The sequence below is a fragment of the Somniosus microcephalus genome, chromosome 34, assembly GCF_052327205.1.
Source record: "Somniosus microcephalus isolate GS21.2 chromosome 34, FLI_Smic_1.0, whole genome shotgun sequence".
Taxonomy (NCBI): domain Eukaryota; kingdom Metazoa; phylum Chordata; class Chondrichthyes; order Squaliformes; family Somniosidae; genus Somniosus; species Somniosus microcephalus.
In genome coordinates, this window is record NC_141020.1 from 14,442,560 (window position 1) to 14,461,162 (window position 18,603).

Genomic DNA, 18,603 nt, shown 5'->3' on the forward strand with positions numbered 1-18,603 from the left:
CACCCCGAACCCCAGCAGCGCCGCGTGTGGGCCATGCGGGCCGCCATCTTGGGCCTCCCCGGCCATGTGCGAACCACCGGTACAGCAGCCATTTTGGACGCCTCCAGCCACATGGGGATCATGGACGCCGCCATCTTGGACGACAGCCGGGACGCAGCAGGCCCCCAACACCGCCTCATCTGATACCCGCAGCGACACACCGACCCCTACGCTGGCATTCGTTACACTGGACCAAGCGAGACCGCACCAGCTGGCCAGTTCCACAATGGACATTAAGGTAAATGGCCACGATACAATCTGCCCTTTTGACTCTGGGAGCACGGAGAGCTTCATCCACCCCGGCACGGTGCGGCGTTGCTCTCTCCCAGTCCTGCCTGCGCACCAGCGGATTTCTATGGCCTCCGAGTCCCAGTCGGCGGACATCGGCGGCTACTGCGTAGTGACACTCGTAGTAGACGGGACCGTGTACGATCATTTTAAACTTCTGGTCCTGCCCGACCTCTGCGCTGCCGTCCTGCTGGGGTTAGATTTTCAGTGCCACCTTAAAAGTGTTACGATGGCGTACGGTGGACCCCTACCCCCACTCACAGTCCGCAGCCAGCAGCTCCCAAATTGCCCGCCGCGCACCAGGTGCAACCTCTCCACACTCAGAGTCACCCCCCCCCCACTGTTTGCTAACCTCACCCCCGACTGTAAGCCCATCGCCACAAAGAGCAGGCGATACAGTGCCGGGGACAGGGTTTTCTATAAAACCGAAGTGGAGCGGCTCCTGAAGGAAGGGATTATTGAGGGCAGCACCAGCCCCTGGCGAGCCCAGGTTGTGGTCGTTAAGACCGGCGAGAAGCAGCGCCTGGTCATCGACTACAGCCAGACAATAAATCGCTACACCCTGCTGGACGCCTACCCACTCCCCCGCATAGCTGATATGGTCAACCAGATCGCGCAGTACCGCGTCTTCTCGACCATTGACCTGAAATCAGCGTACCACCAGCTCCCTATCCGCCCTGAGGACCGCCAGTATACTGCCTTTGAGGCAAACGGCCGCCTCTACCACTTCCTTAGGGTTCCCTTTGGCGTCACCAACGGGGTCTCCGTCTTCCAAAGGGAGATGGACCGGATGGTAGATCAAAATGCGTTGCAGGCCACTTTCCCATATCTAGACAATGTGACCATCTGCGGCCGTGACTTGCAGGACCATGACGCAAACCTCGAAAAATTCCTCCGCACCGCCCAACTCCTGAACCTGACATATAACAAGGAGAAGTGCATATTCCGCACAAACCGCCTCGCCATCCTTGGCTGTGTTGTGGAACACGGAGTCATCGGCCCCGACCGGATGCGTCCCCTTATGGAACTCCCACTGCCCCAAGGCCCTGAAGAGGTGCCTAGGGTTTTTCTCCTATTATGCCCAGTGGGACCCCTACTATGCGGACAAGGCCCATCCGCTGATCAAGTCCACCTCTTTTCCCTTGACGGCAGAGGCCCGCTTAGCCTTCCACCGTATCAAGGAAGACATTGCCAAAGCCACCATGCACGCAGTGGACGAATCCATCCCCTTCCAGGTGGAAAGCGACGCGTCCGACTTTGCCCTGGCCGCTACCCTCAATCAGGCGGGGAGACCCGTGGCCTTCTTTTCATGAACCCTCCAAGGCCCGGAGACCAGACACTCCGCTGTTGAGGAGGCCCAGGCGATTGTGGAGGCTGTGCGTCATTGGAGGCACTACCTGGCCGGAAAACGATTTACACTGCTCAATGACCAACGTTCAGTTGCTTTCATGTTTAACAACAAGCAGAGGGGCAAAATCAAAAATGACAAGATCTTGAGGTGGAGAATCGAACTTTCCACCTACAATTACGAGATCTTGTACCGGCCCGGGAAGCTCAATGAACCCCCGGATGCGCTATCGCGTGGCACCTGCGCCAGCGCGCAGATCGATAGACTGCGGGCCCTCCACAATGACCTCTGCCACCCGGGGGTCACCAGGTTCTTCCACTTCATCAAGGCCCGCAACCTGCCTTACTCTATTGAGGAGGTCAGGACCATGACCAGGAACTGCCAAGTCTGCGCTGAGTGCAAACCGCACTTTTATAGACCAGACAGGGCCCACCTGATAAAAGCCACTCGCCCCTTCGAGCGCCTGAGCGTTGATTTTAAAGGGCCTCTCCCCTCCTCCGACCGCAATGTGTACTTCCTCAATATTATTGATGAGTACTCCCGTTTCCCGTTCGCCATCCCCTGCCCGGACATGACCAGTGCCACGGTCATTAAATGTCTGAACGACCTCTTCACCCTGTTCGGTTTCCCCAGCTATATCCATAGCGACCGGGGCTCATCGTTTATGAGCGACGAACTCCGTCAGTACCTGCTAACTAGGGGTATTGCCACAAGCAGGACCACCAGTTACAACCCCCGGGGGAACGGACAGGTGGAAAGAGAAAATGCGACAGTTTGGAAGGCCGCCCTGCTAGCCTTAAAGTCTAGGGGCCTTCCAACCTCCCGCTGGCAGGATGTGCTCCCCGATGCGCTCCACTCTATTCGGTCACTGCTCTGCACTGCCACTAACGCCACCCCTCATGAGAAAATGTTTGTCTTCCCAAGGAAGTCCACATCGGGGACATCGCTACCGCCATGGCTGACGTCCCCAGGGCCGGTCCTACTGAGAAGGCACGTGAGGACCCATAAAACGGACCCCCTGGTCGAGAGGGTCGACCTCCTCCACGCCAACCCCCAGTATGCTTACATTGCATACCCGGACGGGCGGGAGGACACAGTCTCCATAAGAGACCTTGCACCCTCGGGGGCCGCAGTAACCCACTACTCACTACCACCCCCCCCCACGATCCGATATCCAGCCCCAGCAGACGGTAGGCCTGGGCCCCGCGACCCGCTCGACATCTACGAGGACGACACGCCTGTGCCACAGCCCACGCAGGACTCGACGCCGGAAGCTCCACTACCCCTGCCGTCGCCACGCCGATCACAGCGGCAGACAAGACCTCCGGAGAGACTCCAATACACTAACTTTTAATACACTTCACCCCGCCGGACTCAATTTTAAACAAGGGGTGAATGTGGTAAACCACTGTTTGTATTCCACTGTGTACATGCCTGGACAGGCCTCGGCTGACTCCTCCCACAAGTCCTAGTATAAAGGTGACTGCTCCCCAGCCCTTTGTATTTCTGGACCGGTCGACCACTCGAGGCAGACCTTCATTCTTTTGTTAATAAAAGCCTTTAGTTACTCTCTTAACTCTCAGTCTTTTATGAGTAATTGATAGCGCATCAGTCTCGTTTGTCTCTATCGCTGCTTGTAAATAAGTCCGGTGGTCAGAACCAAAGGGGAAGCGATTCGAACCGCACGGGGCTGGGGCAGCTCAGGCACACGACTGACTGACCAGACACAAACCCCAAACCAAAACCCCCTACAAACCGCAGGTAAAAAAAAAAGGAAACTCTATGTAGGAGGAAACCCTGCACCGTAATCGGCCAACAAGGATCAGGAGGGAGGAAGGGAAGACTAATGGGGTCATGTCCAAGCAGAGCCCATGCACCCAGCACACAGAACGCTCCCAGCTCTGCAAAGCATTGTCCCCACCACTCACTTCAACTTCGAAGCACCGCCTCCACAGCATCACGACCTTGCGGGCTCCAAAAATGAGGGCAGTCTTTATTCACCCAATGGAACAGGTTTTCTCAGCAACTCTCTCAACTATCTCATTGAAACATACAAGATTCTGAAGGGGATTGACAGGGTTGATGCTGAGAGGTTGTTTCCCCCTGGCTGGAGAGTCTAGAACTAGGGAGCACAGTCTCAGGATAAGGGGTCGGCCATTTAAGACTGAGATGGGGAGGAATTTCTTCACTCAGAGGGTTGTGAATCTTTGGAATTCTCTGCCCCAGAGTGCTGTGGGTGCTGAGTGGGTGGGAAAGTGGAGTTGAGGTCAATGATCAGCCATGATCTTATTGAATGGTGGAGCAGGCTCGATGGGCCGAATGGCCTACTCCTGCTCCAAATTCTTACGTTCTTATATTTCCAGAATGACTTGCTCACTCCATCACCATCCTCTCACACCAGGTGGAGCCTTGTCTAATTCTCAAAAACACAGGGCTACGGGGAGAGCGCAGGGCACTTACTCAGAGTGTCTCCATTATATAACCAGTGCAGACAGTCCTATACGATAGCAAAATACTGCGGATGCTGGAAATCTGAAATAACAACAGAAAATGCTGGAAAAACTCAGCAGGCCAGGCAACATCCGTGGAGAGAGAAATAGAGTCAACGTTTCGGGTCGAAACCCTTCCACAGAACTAGTTCTGACGAAGGGTTTCGACCTGAAATGTTGACTCTATTTCTCTCTCCACGGATGTTGCCTGGCCTGCTGAGATTTTCCTGCATTTTCTGTTGTTATTTCAGACAGTCCTATAACCAGTTAATTACTGTTTGATCACGTGATACAGTCAGGCCATTTGCTGATTTGGAAGTTGTGCTGTCGCTGTGAGTTATTGCTGGGTTCCGAGTTTCTCTCGCACTCTGACCCACACACGTGGAACCAGTGTCTGTGCCTCATCCTATTTGCACTCTTCCCGTTTCATTTCTTTTTCGATCTTCAGTCATCCAGCTTTGCTCTCGGGAAGAGGGGTGGATATTTTAGGCTGGGATAAGGTTTCCCATTCACAAGCAACGAGACAGTGAGGGGCAGCGGACAATTCCACCGTGAGGCAAGCCTGATCCTGGTTTCAGCAGACACCTACACCTCTCTCAACATGCACACTGTCCACTTCCCAGCTAGAATCAGCAGCTCGGTCACCCTCCCTGGCCCAGGGGCCTTTAACACTTCAAATCAAAGAGCAAGTTATTATCTAAATGGAGAGAAACTGCAAAGTGCTACAGTACAAAGGGATCTGGGGGTCCTGGTGCATGAAACACAGAAGGTTAGTATGCAGGTGCAGCAGGTGATCAGGAAGGCCAATGGAATCTTGGCTTTTATTGCAAGGGGGATGGAGTATAAAAACAGGGAAGTCTTGCTGCAGTTATACAGGGTATTGGTGAGGCCACAACTGGAATACTGCGTGCAGTTTTGGTTTCCATATTTAAGAAAAGATATACTTGCTCTCGAGGTGGTTCAGAGAAGGTTCACTCGGTTGATTCCGGAGATGAGGGGGTTGACGTATGAGGAAAGGTTGAGTAGGTTGGGCCTCTACTCATTGGAGTTCAGAAGAATGAGAGGCGATCTTATCGAAACATATAAGATTGTGAGGGGGCTTGATCGGGTGGATGCGGTGAGGATGTTTCCACTGATGGGTGAGACTAGAACTAGGGTCATAATCTAAGAATAAGGGGCTGCCCTTTCAAAACTGAGATGAGGAGAAACTTCTTCACTCAGACGGTAGTAAATCTATGGAATTTGTTACCCCAGAGAGCTGCGGAAGCTGCAACATTAAATAAATTTAAAATGGAGATAGGCAGTTTCCTAGCAGATAAGGGAATTAGGGGTTACGGGGAGAGGGAAGGAAGTGGACGTGAGTCTAGATTTGGATCAGCCATGATCGAATTGAATGGCGGAGCAGGCCCGAGGGGCCGTATGGCCTACTCCTGCTCCTACTTCTTATGTTAAGTGCTGGCAAGTACCAACCAACTCAACCCGGCTTGGCGCCTGAGCTGGGACCACCTGCCCGGGACGGCGGTGTGCCATTGGGGAGCTCTGTTACCAGCCTCCACGTTGTTACTGTCTGAAGACACCTCCCAAAGTTGCGTTTTTGAAAATATTCTCAGAAGTTGCGTTCGGCTGGACCTACCGCGGTCAGCCTCCTCAGCGAGCTGAATCTCTCCTCCCAGGTCGCCGCCGCCTTGCGGAAGGCCTCGTGTCGTTTGATCAGCTGCTCCACCTCGTCCACACTGTTGCCCAGCTGGTTGCTGCTGACCATACGCTCCTGTGCGCTCAGCCACGATTCTGCCACCACTGCTTCCTGTGCAAACTGATGCACCTCCAGCACTGAGGAGAGGCCAGAGCTCACGTCAAACATCTCCCCTGCTGCAAGCGGGTCAACGCTGTAATGTTATCTTAATAACGTAATTACGAGTCTCCCTAGCAGTTGTAGTGGAGTGCCATTTATTCAGTCCTGACTCTGTGTCTCCTAGTACAGTACTTCAAGCATGGCCAATATGGCGTCGGATCCCGCCCCCGGATATGACGTCAGCCGTCAACCAGCTGTCAATCAAACCCCGCTGTCTTTACGACAGCTACGGTTATCCGTACATCTTCCCCCTTCAATGAAGACATAACACAGTAACAACATAACATAACACATAGAACACTTGTTAACATCATACTGAATAAATGGCACTCCACTACAACTGCTTGGGAGACTTGTAATTACGCTATTAAGATAACATTACATGGTACCAGGACTGGGGTGCCATTTAATCAGTCCTGACTCTGTGTCTCCTAGTACAGTACTTCAAGCATGGCCAATATGGCGTCGGATCCTGCCCCCGGATATGACGTCAGCCGTCAACCAGCTGTCAATCAAACCCCGCTGTCTTTACGACAGCTACGGTTATCCGTACATCTTCCCCCTTCAGTGAAGACATAACACAGTAACAACATAACATAACACATAGAACACTTGTTAACATCATACTGAATAAATGGCACTCCACTACAACTGCTTGGGAGACTCGTAATTACGTTATTAAGATAACATTACATGGTACCAGGAGTGGGGTGCCATTTATTCAGTCCTGACTCTGTGTCTCCTAGTACAGTACTTCAAGCATGGCCAATATGGTGTCGGATCCCGCCCCCGGATATGACGTCAGCCGTCAACCAGCTGTCAATCAAACCCTGCTGTCTTTACGACGGCTACTGTTATCCGTACAAATGCAACTCTTTCAAGCACAGCAAGAGTTGTCATCGCAAGCACCCTGCGCAGCCAGCAGCCCCGACATGCGAACCCCAGGGATCAGTGCTGGGTCTCGGTTTCATAGAATCTTACAGCACCATTTGGCCCATCGTGCTTGTGCCGGCTCTTTGAAAGAGCTATCCGATTTTCCCACTCCACTGCTCTTTCCCCTGCAGATTTTTCCTTTTTAAGTATTTACCCAATTCCCTTGTGAAAGTTACTATTGAATCTGCTTCCACCGCCCTTTCAGGAAGTGCATTCCAGATCACAACAACTCGCTGCGCAAAAAATGATGATGGTGATGTGTGCTGATGATATCAAATTAGGGGAAGCAGTGAGAGAAGAAGACAGGAGCAGACCAGGGGACTGAGCAGAGATCGGGGGAGGGGGTCGTGATCGGGGGAGGGGCGGTGATCGGGGGAGGGGAACGGTGATCGGGGGAGGGGACGGTGATCGGGGGAGGGGACGGTGATCGGGGGAGGGGACGGTGATCGGGGGGGACGGTGATCGGGGGGGACGGTGATCGGGGGAGGGGACGGTGATCGGGGGAGGGGACGGTGATCGGGGGAGGGGACGGTGATCGGGGGAGGGGGCAGTGACCAGGGGTTGGGGGCAGTGACCAGGGGTCGGGGGCAGTGACCAGGGGTCGGGGCAGTGACCAGGGGTCGGGGCAGTGACAAGTGGTCGGGGGCAGTGACCAGGGGTCGGGGGCAGTGACCAGGGGTCGGGGGCAGTGACCAGGGGTCGGGGGCAGTGGTCGGGGCAGTGACCAGGGGTCAGGGGAGTGAGCAGGGGTCAGGGGCAGTGACCAGGGGCAGTGAGCAGGGGTCGGGGCAGAGAGCAGGGGTCAGGGGCAGAGAGCAGGGGTTGGGGCAGAGAGCAGGGGTCGGGGCAGAGAGCAGGGGTCAGGGGCAGAGGTCATGGACAGTGAGCTGGGGTCAGGGGCAGAAAGCAGGGGTCAGGGGCAGAGAGCAGGGGTCAGGGCAGAGAGCTGGCGGCAGGGGCAGTGAGCTGGAGCATGCTGTTCGAGTGCAGTGAAATGTGGGGAAGCGATTCATCGTAGAGTAGAGGAATGAAGAGATCTCCGGGAGCAGGTACGTTGATCTGGTACGGTGGGGGTGCAGTAGAACAATCCAAGAAAAGGCAAATGGTGTTTCTAAATGGGATAGTGATTACTGCCGACAGTCCGGGGCATCCCATTGTAGGGTGTGAGGGGAATGAATGTGTGTGTGTGTGTGTGTGTGTGAGAGAGAGAGAGAGAGTGTGAGTGTGAGAGTGTGAGTGTGAGAGAGTGCGTGTGAGAATGTGTGTGTGTGAGAGTGAGTGTGTGTGTGAGAGACAGTGCGTGTGAGAGAGTTTGTGTGTGAGTGTGAGAGAGTGTGTGAGTGTGTATGTGTGAGAGAGTGCATGTGAGAGTGTGTGTGTGTGTGTGTGTGTGTGTGTGAGTGCGTATGAGAATGTGTGTGTGAGAGAGTGCGTGTGAGTGTGAGAGCGTATGAGAGTGTGTGTGCGTGTGAGAGTGCATATGAGAGTGTGCATGTGAGAGTGTGCGTGTGAGAGTGTGCGTGTGAGAGTGTGCGTGACAGTGTGCGTGAGTGTGAGAGCGTATGAGAGTGTGCGTGTGAGAGAGTGTGCGTGTGAGAGTGTGCGTGTGAGAGTGTGCGTGACAGTGTGCGTGAGCGTGAGAGCGTATGAGAGTGTGCGTGTGAGAGAGTGTGCGTGTGAGAGTGTGCGTGTGAGAGTGTGCGTGTGAGAGTGCATGTGAGGGTGAGAGAGCGTATGAGAGTGTGTGTGTGCGTGTGTGAGAGTGTGCGTGTGAGAGTGCGTGTGAGAGAGACTGCGTGTGAGAGTGTGTGTGTGCGTGTGAGAGTGCGTGTGAGAGAGACTGCGTGTGAGAGTGTGTGTGTGAGAGTGTGGTGTCATTGGCAAATTTAGAAATTCGACTCTGTATTCCAATATCCAGGTCATTTATATATATCAAAAAAAGCAGTGGCCCCAGCACTGGCCCTTGGGGAACACCACTGTCTACCATCCTCCAGTCTGAAAAACAGCCATTTACCACAACTCGCTGTTTTCTGTCCTTAAGCCATTTCCTTATCCAAGCTGCCACTGACCCACCTATTCCATGAGCCTCGATTTTGTTATTCTATGTGGTACTTTGTTAAACACCTTCCTAAAATCCACGTAGACAACATCCATTGCATTCCCTTCATCGATCCTCCCTGTTACTTCATCAAAATATTCAATTAGATTAGTCAAACACGATCTGCCTTTTACAAATCCGTGTTGGCCCTCCTTCATTAGCTGAAACCTCTCCAAGTGCCCATTAATTTTTTCCTTGATTATTGTTTCTAAAACTTTACCCACCACTGATGTTAAACTGACCGGCCTGTAGTTACTAGTTGAGTGTGTGCAGGCTGACAGTAACATGGCTTGGTGCCCAATTATCAAATCCAAAAACCCAGCATTAATGGATTCTGTCCCCATTTACTGCCCAGCCCTCGTCATCCTCACTGCTTAAACAACCTCCACTTATTGAGGCTGGTATCACACGTATGGCCGAGTGCCCATCCTTCCCCATTAGTGAACTGGTTGGGTCCAGTGAGAGAGCATGCTTGTACAACAGTTCCATTTGATCTTTTGGGTGGAATGGTGGGATTTGGAATCCTGACTGTGGGTTCCTAGAGCAGTCCCACAAGCAGGAGCCTCGCGTCCACACAATCTGCGGGCAGTTAACGGCCTGCATTGCCCGCCAGTGCCGATACTCACTCTGCTGTAGCCACTCCCAGTGCTGTTCCCATTTCTCCATCATTTCATTCTGTTTTTTTAACACCTTGTCCAGTTTCTCCTTAATCTACAAAAAGGTAAAATTCAAACAGCCTCAATTATGAGAATAAGATTGTTAACACCACGCAAAATTAGAACGCAAGAAAGAAAAGCTTACTTTCATTTCATTTTGTGCAGCTCTGTATCAATCCCAAACTAATCCCAGTGAGGGGGAGAGGGAGAGAATGGGAGGGGGAGGGAGCAGGGAAGGTGCGGGGAGGCAGGTGGGCGGGGAGGGGAGAGGGCGCGGGGTGGGGAGGGAGCTCTGAGACTCCGGTTGTGGTAAGCGGTGTCAACCTCGCACATTAGGAAGGAGGGGAAGGTTTGTTTTTATTCGCAGTGTAAAAACTATTTAGTTAAAGGAAACAATGCAGATTATAAATGAGAGGAATTGCGAGAAGGTTTTGGAGTACAGGCTGTGAAGATGAATGAGTGTAGCCCTGGTATCATTAGCTGGTGCTTGGTGGGGTTGTGAATTACCTCGTCGGAAGGCTGATGTGTACTGGTGAGCAGAGTCTTGCCCAGATCGATGCAGACCATGAGTTTCTTGTGTCTGGCTTCAATCTCCCCTCGGAGACCTTGGTGATAATTCATCAGCAGCTCCACTGAGGAGACATCTCTGGGGAAGAAAGAGCCAGTTATTGTCTGACGCACTTCACCGCACCAGCTATTGTGGCGAAACCGTGGACACGGATCACTGACGCAGCAATACCACACACACTGCAACCACACAATCCAACCCCTGATCTTTTCGCCCCAGACACTGAGGACTTACTTGTTCACAAAGGTGGGACAGGATGAATTCCCAGCTGATGTAACTCAGATCTGGAACAGAATTAAAAGCAATGCCTAAGTGATAATCTTCAACCTGCTGCTCCTCCAATCTCGTACTGGAACGCTCTATACTGCCGGGCTCCACTCTCTCAATCTGCTTCCTACACTTCTACTTTTCTGCATCTAATGCGCAGAAGGAATATTCATTTTGAGGTCTCGGACTCTGACTCCCACAGCCAATTCGCAAGCAACATGTAAGTGTAGGGAGGAGGGGAGGATCTTCCACTCAGTGAGCTGGAGGGTGGGCCTTGGTGAAGTGTGACACTTTACGCTGTGATCTCTTCCAGATTGGACAGAAAACAGAAGGAAATGGAGTCTGTGATTGGACACTGTCCCAATGTGAGGTCAGTGAGGAGACTCTGTGATTGGACACTGTCCCAACGTGAGGTCAGTGAGGAGACTCTGTGATTGGACACTGTCCCAACATGAGGTCAGTGAGGAGACTCTGTGACTGGACACTGTCCCAACGTGAGGTCAGTGAGGAGACTCTGTGATTGGACACTGTCCCAACATGAGGTCAGTGAGGAGACTCTGTGATTGGACACTGTCCCAACGTGAGGTCAGTGAGGAGACTCTGTGATTGGACACTGTCCCAACGTGAGGTCAGTGAGGAGACTCTGTGATTGGACACTGTCCCAACGTGAGGTCAGTGAGGAGACTCTGTGATTGGACACTGTCCCAACGTGAGGTCAGTGAGGAGACTCTGTGATTGGACACTGTCCCAATGTGAGGTCAGTGAGGAGACTCTGTGATTGGACACTGTCCCAACGTGAGGTCAGTGAGGAGACTCTGTGATTGGACACTGTCCCAACGTGAGGTCAGTGAGGAGACTCTGTGATTGGACACTGTCCCAACGTGAGGTCAGTGAGGAGACTCTGTGATTGGACACTGTCCCAACGTGAGGTCAGTGAGGAGACTCTGTGATTGGACACTGTCCCAATGTGAGGTCAGTGAGGAGACTCTGTGATTGGACACTGTCCCAATGTGAGGTCAGTGAGGAGATTCTGTGATTGGACACTGTCCCAACATGAGGTCAGTGAGGAGACTCTGTGATTGGACACTGTCCCAACGTGAGGTCAGTGTTGGTAAAGTTGTGAACGTTACCACTGGAGCTGGACATCGCCCAATGGATTGAAATAATAATGGGGTTATTCTTGCAGTACAGAGCCTCATGTGTATCAGGCACTTGGTGTGTGTATCTGCCCCCTGCTTTTCCCTCCACTGATTTTAACTGCCCTTGCCTAGCAGAAACCAAGGGGGGGTGGTAGTTAAAATGGAGCGATGCACTTACCCTCCTCCCCGATCTGACCAAATTCAATTTTGAATTACTGCCACCCTCCTGAGCCAGCGGAGTCCCTTTAAATAAGGAGATCGGCCTCCGATGATGTCATCGGCGCCAATCTGCAAGTATAACCCGAGGCATGAGCTGCTTTCCTGATCCAGCCAAACCTGCAGGGATTAGTGGTCAGGGCCAGAGGAGACCTGCAGGGAATAGCGGTCAGGGCCAGAGGAGACCAGGAAGCAAAGTGTTTTTTTAGTTTTGTTGTGCGCCAGGGGTAGCAGTGTTCCCTTGTGCTCCACAACAACAATAACTGAAGTCCCTCATCTCTGGAATCATTCTCGTAAATCTTTTCTGCAGCCTCTCTGAGGCCTTCACATCCTTCCTAAAGTGCGGTGCCCAGAATTGGACACAATACTCCAGTTGGGGCCGAACCAGTGTTTTATACAGGTTCATCATAATTTCCTTGCTTTTGTACTCTATTACCTCTATTTACGAAGCCCAGGATCCCGTATGCCTTTTTAACTGCTTTCTCAACCTGCCCTGCCACCTTCAATGATTTGTGCACATATACCCCCAGGTCTCTCTGTTCATGCGCCCACTTTAAGATTGTACCATTTAGTTTATATTTCCTCTCCTCATTCTTTATACCAAAATGTATCACTTCGCACTTGTCTGCATTAAATTTCACCAGCCTGTCTATGTCTTCCTGAAGTCTATCACTCTCCTCCTCACTGTTCACTATACTTCCAAGTTTTGTGTCATCTGCAAATTTTGAAATTGTGCCCTGTTCACCCAAGTCCAAATCATTAATATATATCAAGAAAAGCAGTGGTCCTAGAACCGACCCCTGGGGAACACCACTGTATATCTTCCTCCAGTCCGAAAAACAACCGTTTACCACTACTCTCTGTTTCCTGTCACTTAGCCAATTTCGTATCCATGCTGTCACTGTCCCTTTTATTCCATGGGCTTCAACTTTGCTGGCAAGCCTATTACATGGCACTTTGTCAAACACCTTTTGGAAATCCATGTACACCACATCAACCGCATTGCCCTCATCAACCCTCTCTGTTACCTCATCAAAAAACTCAATCAAGTTGGTTAAACACGATTTGCCTTTAACAAATCCGAGCTGACATATTATAGTCTTTTTTATTCAGTTTCCCCCCTTTCCTCCAGATTTCTTCAAGATGGTGACTCATTCAGATTTAAGGTTTCTTGTTTCAGCCTCAGCTTTTCACTATATGTATCAATGGCTTCGATGAAGGAGCAGAGAGCCGTATATCCAAGCTTGCTGACGACACTGGGTTAGGTGGCTCAGTCAGTAGTGTAGCTGGGAGCAGAAAGTTGCAAAGGGACATTGATGGATTCAGTGAGTGGGCAAAGCTGTGGCAGATGGAGTTCAATGTGGGGAAGGGTGAGGTCATCCACTTTGGACCTAAGAAAGTGAGATCAGAGTATTTTCTAAATGGTGAGAAGCTCGAAACTGTGGAGGAGCCGAGAGATTTAGGGGCCCATGTACAGAAATCACTAAAAGCTAGTGGACAGGTACAAAAAGTAACTTAAAAGGCTAATGGAATGTTAACCTTTATCTCAAGGCAACTGGAATACAAAGGGGAGGAAGGGATTCTTCAGTTGTACAGAGCTCTGGTCAGACCCCATCTGGACACTGTGTTCAGTTCTGGGCCCCGCACCTCAGGAAGGATGTATTGGCCTTGGAGGGGGTGCAGCGCAGATTCACCAGAATGATACCGGGGCTTAAAGGGTTAAATTACGAGGACATCGCATAAACCTGGCTCATATTCCCTTGAGTATAGAAGATTAAGGGGTGATCTAATCGAAGTGTTTAAGATGATTAAAGGATTTGATAGGGTAGAGAGAGAGAAACTAAATCTGTGTCATGTGGAAATCTGGAATCCTGCCCGCCCCCATGTGGATGCTGGGAGTCAATTGATATTTTTAGGACTGAGGTCGACAGATTTTTGGTGGGTATCAAAGAATTACAACGTATTTGTAGCACAGAAACAGGCCATTCGGCCCAATATGTCTAAGCCGGTGTTTATGCTCCACGTGAGCCTTCTCCCACCCCTCTTCATCTAACCCTATCAACATATCTTTCTATTCCTTTCTCTGTCATATGTTTATCCAGCTTCCCCTTAAATACATCAACAGTATTCGTCTCAACCACTCCCTGTGGTAGCGAGTTCCACATTCTCACCACTCTCCGGGTAAAGCAGTTCCTCCTGAATTCCCTATTGGATTTATCAGTGATTATCTTATATTGATGGTCCCTAGTTCTGGCCTCCCCCACGAGTGGAAACATCTTCTCTACGTCTACCCTATCAAACCCTTTCATAATCTTTAAAGACTTCTATCAGGTCACCCCCCGCCCCCCCCCCGCCCCCCCCACCCCCAGCCTTCTCTTTTCTAGAGAAAAGAGCCCCAGCCTGTTCAATCTTTCCTCTCAGTTCTGGTACCATTCTAGAAAATCTTTTTTGCACCTTCTCCAAAGCCTTGCTATCTTTTTTTTATAATACAGGAAACTTTGGTTTATCCGGAGGTTAACTGTCCGGAATGCTTGAGCCACCGGCAAAAATCAAGAGCCGTTTCGATAGTTTTTTTTTCTTTTCGTTGCTTTTTTTTCCACCAGTCAGGCTCTGCCAGGTCTCGCTGAAGCTGTTGCTAAGCTACAGAGACGCTTGCAAGGTACGCCAGACTGTTTAGAAGCTGTTGCTAAGCAACAGGGTTTGTTGCCAGATACGGAGCTCAAAATCTCCGTATGTTTCAACATTAGCGCTGGTTTGTCCGGCAGTTTTGATGGGACGGCAACAGCTCGGTCCCGTCGGTGCCGGATAGCGCAAAGTTTCCTGTACGGAGACCAGAACTGTTCAGAGTACAGGAAACTTTCGACTAACCGGCCCCTAAATAACCGGAACGCTCTATCCACCGGCAAAATTCAGGAGTCGGTTCAGGTAACCTTTTTTTACTTTTATTACTTTTTTTACCCCATTTGTTGCTGTGCAAGGGTGTAGCTGAAGCTGTTGCTAAGCTACAGAGACGCTTGCAACTTGTGCCGATTGTTTTGAAGCTGAGCAACAGGGTTTGTTGCTTTATATGGAGCTCTGAGCTCCGTATCTTTTACTATAGCGTTCGGTTATCCGGAATTGTTGATGAACCGGCACCACGTCGGTCCCGTCCGTGCCGGATACCAGAAAGTTTCCTGTACTCCAAGTGTGGTCTAACCAAGGTTCTATACAAGTTTAACATCACTTCTCTACCTTTCAATTCTATCCCTCTAGAAATGAACCCCAGTGCTTGGTTTGCTCCTTTATGGCCTTGTTAACCTGCGTCGTTACGTTTAGTGATTTGTGACTCTGTCCCCCCACAGGTCCCTCTGCTCCTCTACCCCACTTAGACCGGAATCTTTACCTTGGAGTCGGGTCGGGTCGGGTGCGTGCAGGCCGCGAACCTGAAGATTTGAACAGCGCGTTCCGCACTGTGCGTTTAACTCCACGGCCCCAATTCAAACAGCCATGCACGTTTCCCAGCCCAATTAAAGGGAGCGGCTCTGATGACGTCACCCATGACTCGTTTTCAGTGCGGATATTTAAAGTAACCTTGCACACATCTCAGTTGAAGGTTGCTGTCGGAGTGTTTCAAGAGCTTTCAATTGTGGAATAAGACTGACAAATCTGTGGGTCCTGGAGACAAGACAGAGGGCAGCGCCAAGATTCACAGATGCCTCCCTGGAAGTGCTGGTGCAGGGAGTAAGAGCACACAGGGAGGTCCTCTTCCCTGAGGATGGATGAAAACAACCAACCAAAGAGACAAAAAGGGCATTGCTAGAGATCACAGAGGAGGTCAGTAGCAGGGATGTGGTGAGGTGGACGTGGATCCAGTGCCGAAAGGGATTCAATGATCTTATAAGGTCAGGCAAGGGGAGTGCAATGCCACATTCACCTACATCCTGATGTGCGTGTCACCCCAACCCCATCACTCTGCCTTCCCAAGCCTACCCCTGCACATCACTCCTCACACCAACCTACCTTGCAGGTGCACCCATCCCTCTATGTCTATGCACCTACTCACATCCCCATCTGACTAACCAGCCCTCACACTCACCCTCATCCTAATGCAATCATAGCAAGTAACACCACAGAAGGAGGCCATTTGGCATTGTCATGCCACTCCCTCATCGTCACCCTCTGCAGATGTAGCCCACCCAGCACTCTCACTCAAAGTTCCCTTCTTTCCCTCCTTGCAGAAGAGAGCGCACAACAACAGGGAGAGGCAGAGAGATGGTGGCCCTCCAGGCTTCAGTAATTTGATACCAGCAGAGGAGCATACCCTGGAAATCTCGGGAGCTGTAGAGCTGTTGGCGGTGGAAGACGGAGAGGAGGGGACCCCCCAGCAACCTGGTGACAGAATCACATCTCATACAGCCACATGGCATACAACACTCACTCATATGTGTAAAGTCTGTGGGTTGTATAGGGAAGTAATACACAGACTACAAGAGTAACTTTAACAGGACTTTACTATTCGAAGGTCAGGGCGAATCTGCCCAATAAATTCTGCCACAGCACTTATATACCGGTGTGGTCACCGTCGGTATTACAGTATACAGCAGCCAGGATATAGTGCCACACCTAAAATAGTTCTCTTAAAGGTGGACGGTTACATACAATAGTTCTCTTAAAGGTAGAACAGTTACATACACTACAATCCTCCCTTTTTAGCTTACAACATACTTATTCCCCATTAACATAACATCATAACATATCCAACTTCATGTTACAACAGTTCACAGAGGTAGTGTCTCTGCGGAAACAGTTCACAGATTCAGTCTCTGCGGGAAACAGTTCACAGACTCAGTCCGGACCACGCCTCCGTGGTGTAGTCGGGTCACCTTGCTAGAGGGACTCATCCCATAGTCCTTCCCTAGACTTAACAGCTTTACTTCCATCACTTCTGAACCAGCATTGCTGACTTTTTAAAACAAACAAAAAACAGTTGGATTGCCTTGGGAAATTTTCCTACCTTCCAATTGATTTGGCTCCGTTCGGGGGACCACGTGTGTGATCGGGTAGAGGTAATAATAGTTCAGATGGTTATCATCTTCTGCTTCGTCTTTTCCTTTTTTGCTTCTTGGAGACTCTCAGAGCTCCATTGTCAGCTGCCAGCCGTAACGCCACCATCTCCCTATGTTCCTTAGACTTTAAGTGATTCATCCTGATTTCGGCACTTTGGGAGTTCTCGGCACAAGCTGGGCAGACCAGGTCCTCGTAATATTCAGTGTCACTCAACAGATCATGGTAATATTCGGTGTCGTCCTGAGCTAGGCCAGCGAGAGGGTCTTCTATTTCCTCCTTACCCAGCTGGACGTTAGCCGACTTTTGTTCCAAATCCCGACATCTGTCCTGAAGAGACTTCATCATGCGTTCAGATTCATCCCGCTTTTTCTGGGCTTCCTGCAAGTCTTTTACTAATGACCTCATTTGTGATTTCAATACTTCAACTTCATTCGGAGATTGATTGATCGGACTATTCAATCCCTCTACTGAAGTAGCTGTTTCAGTATTCTGTTGTTCTACATTGCCGTGCGTCAGCGTACTTTTGGCATCCAAGGGCTGTTCTGCTGCAGACTTCTCAGTCTGGGTTGCCACCTCAGCTCTTCCAATGACTTTTGAGAGCTCCCTTCCCTTTGAAGATTGAGGCTCGTATTTAAGTTTTTCCCATTTTAGAGTTTTATCCCTCAGCATATGAATGAGTTGGCTGACTGTTAACTCTTCTGCCATCATCCCTTTTCCATTAACTACAGGGCTGTTTATAACCTTGCCCTGGAGGAGTTGGCTGACTGTTAACTCTTCTGCCATCATCCATTTCCCATTAGCTGCAGGGCTGTTTAGAACCTTGCACTGGGGTCCCTTTGCTGCTTCTACTTCGCCATCATCCGCAGCCTCCACCATTCGAATTTCCACAAATGAATCGTCCGGTGATGCTGCACCCAACTTCAGTAGGAGCTCGGAAGTCATGTCGACCAAATCAGCCTTTTCTGCCTGCAACCTGCTAACAAGCGCCTTCAGTTGCTGAACATCTTGCTCCACCAGATTAGAGCACGCACCTTCAGAGACCGAATCAGCTTTGATTCGTTTGGCCTCCTCGCGCAGACGGTTTGTGTGCTCCTGCTCCATTTTCTCCCTCAGCTGCTTCTGTTGTCTTCCCAGATTCTCCCACTCTGTGTCCAAGAACTTTTTCATTGCTGTTGTCTCTTGCTCAAGACGGCGACTCAATTGTTCTAATTGCTGTTGTAATTTGAAATAAAGTTGAGTTTGAGCTCGGTGTTCCTCAGTAATGTATATATCTGTAAACTGGACAGACTCAGAATTCTCTGTCAAACTATGTTGTTGTTGTTCAGTGGAATTCTGTTCTGAAACTTTGTTCTCCTCTGGCGCATAAGCCTTTATGCACGCCTTCGTTTTTCCAACCTCAGTCAGCAAGTCCATTTTAGCCTTGTCTTTCATACTTGGGCTGGTCTTATCGTCATCCGTTTCAGAGTCTGAGCTGATTGTCTGCACCGAGTCCTCACTCGTTATTGCTTTTAGGTAGTGCCATTCCATGTCTATTTTCTTGATCCACTCCCGTCCCAGAAGTGGTGGTCCTCCCTCAGGTAGTACGTATAAGTCCATTCCGGGGTGTTCTTTGCCCCTGTCTCTCACCTTGACTCTTATCTTTCCCATGGGGTATACTTTATGCC

At 50.5% G+C, this 18,603-nt stretch overlaps 1 protein-coding gene across 1 annotated transcript in view; it reads right to left on the minus strand.

Moving 5' to 3' along the window:
• Positions 1-18,603, minus strand: part of sptbn4b (spectrin, beta, non-erythrocytic 4b) — a 361,255-nt gene that overhangs the window by 79,038 nt on the left and 263,614 nt on the right. Inside the window, exons 27-29 of the mRNA XM_085973416.1 lie at positions 10,211-10,349; positions 9,674-9,758; positions 5,798-5,994 (exon numbers count right to left, since the gene is read on the minus strand). Of these exons, the coding sequence (XP_085829542.1) occupies positions 5,798-5,994; positions 9,674-9,758; positions 10,211-10,349 (421 nt within the window). The remainder of the gene's footprint in view (positions 1-5,797; positions 5,995-9,673; positions 9,759-10,210; positions 10,350-18,603) is intronic.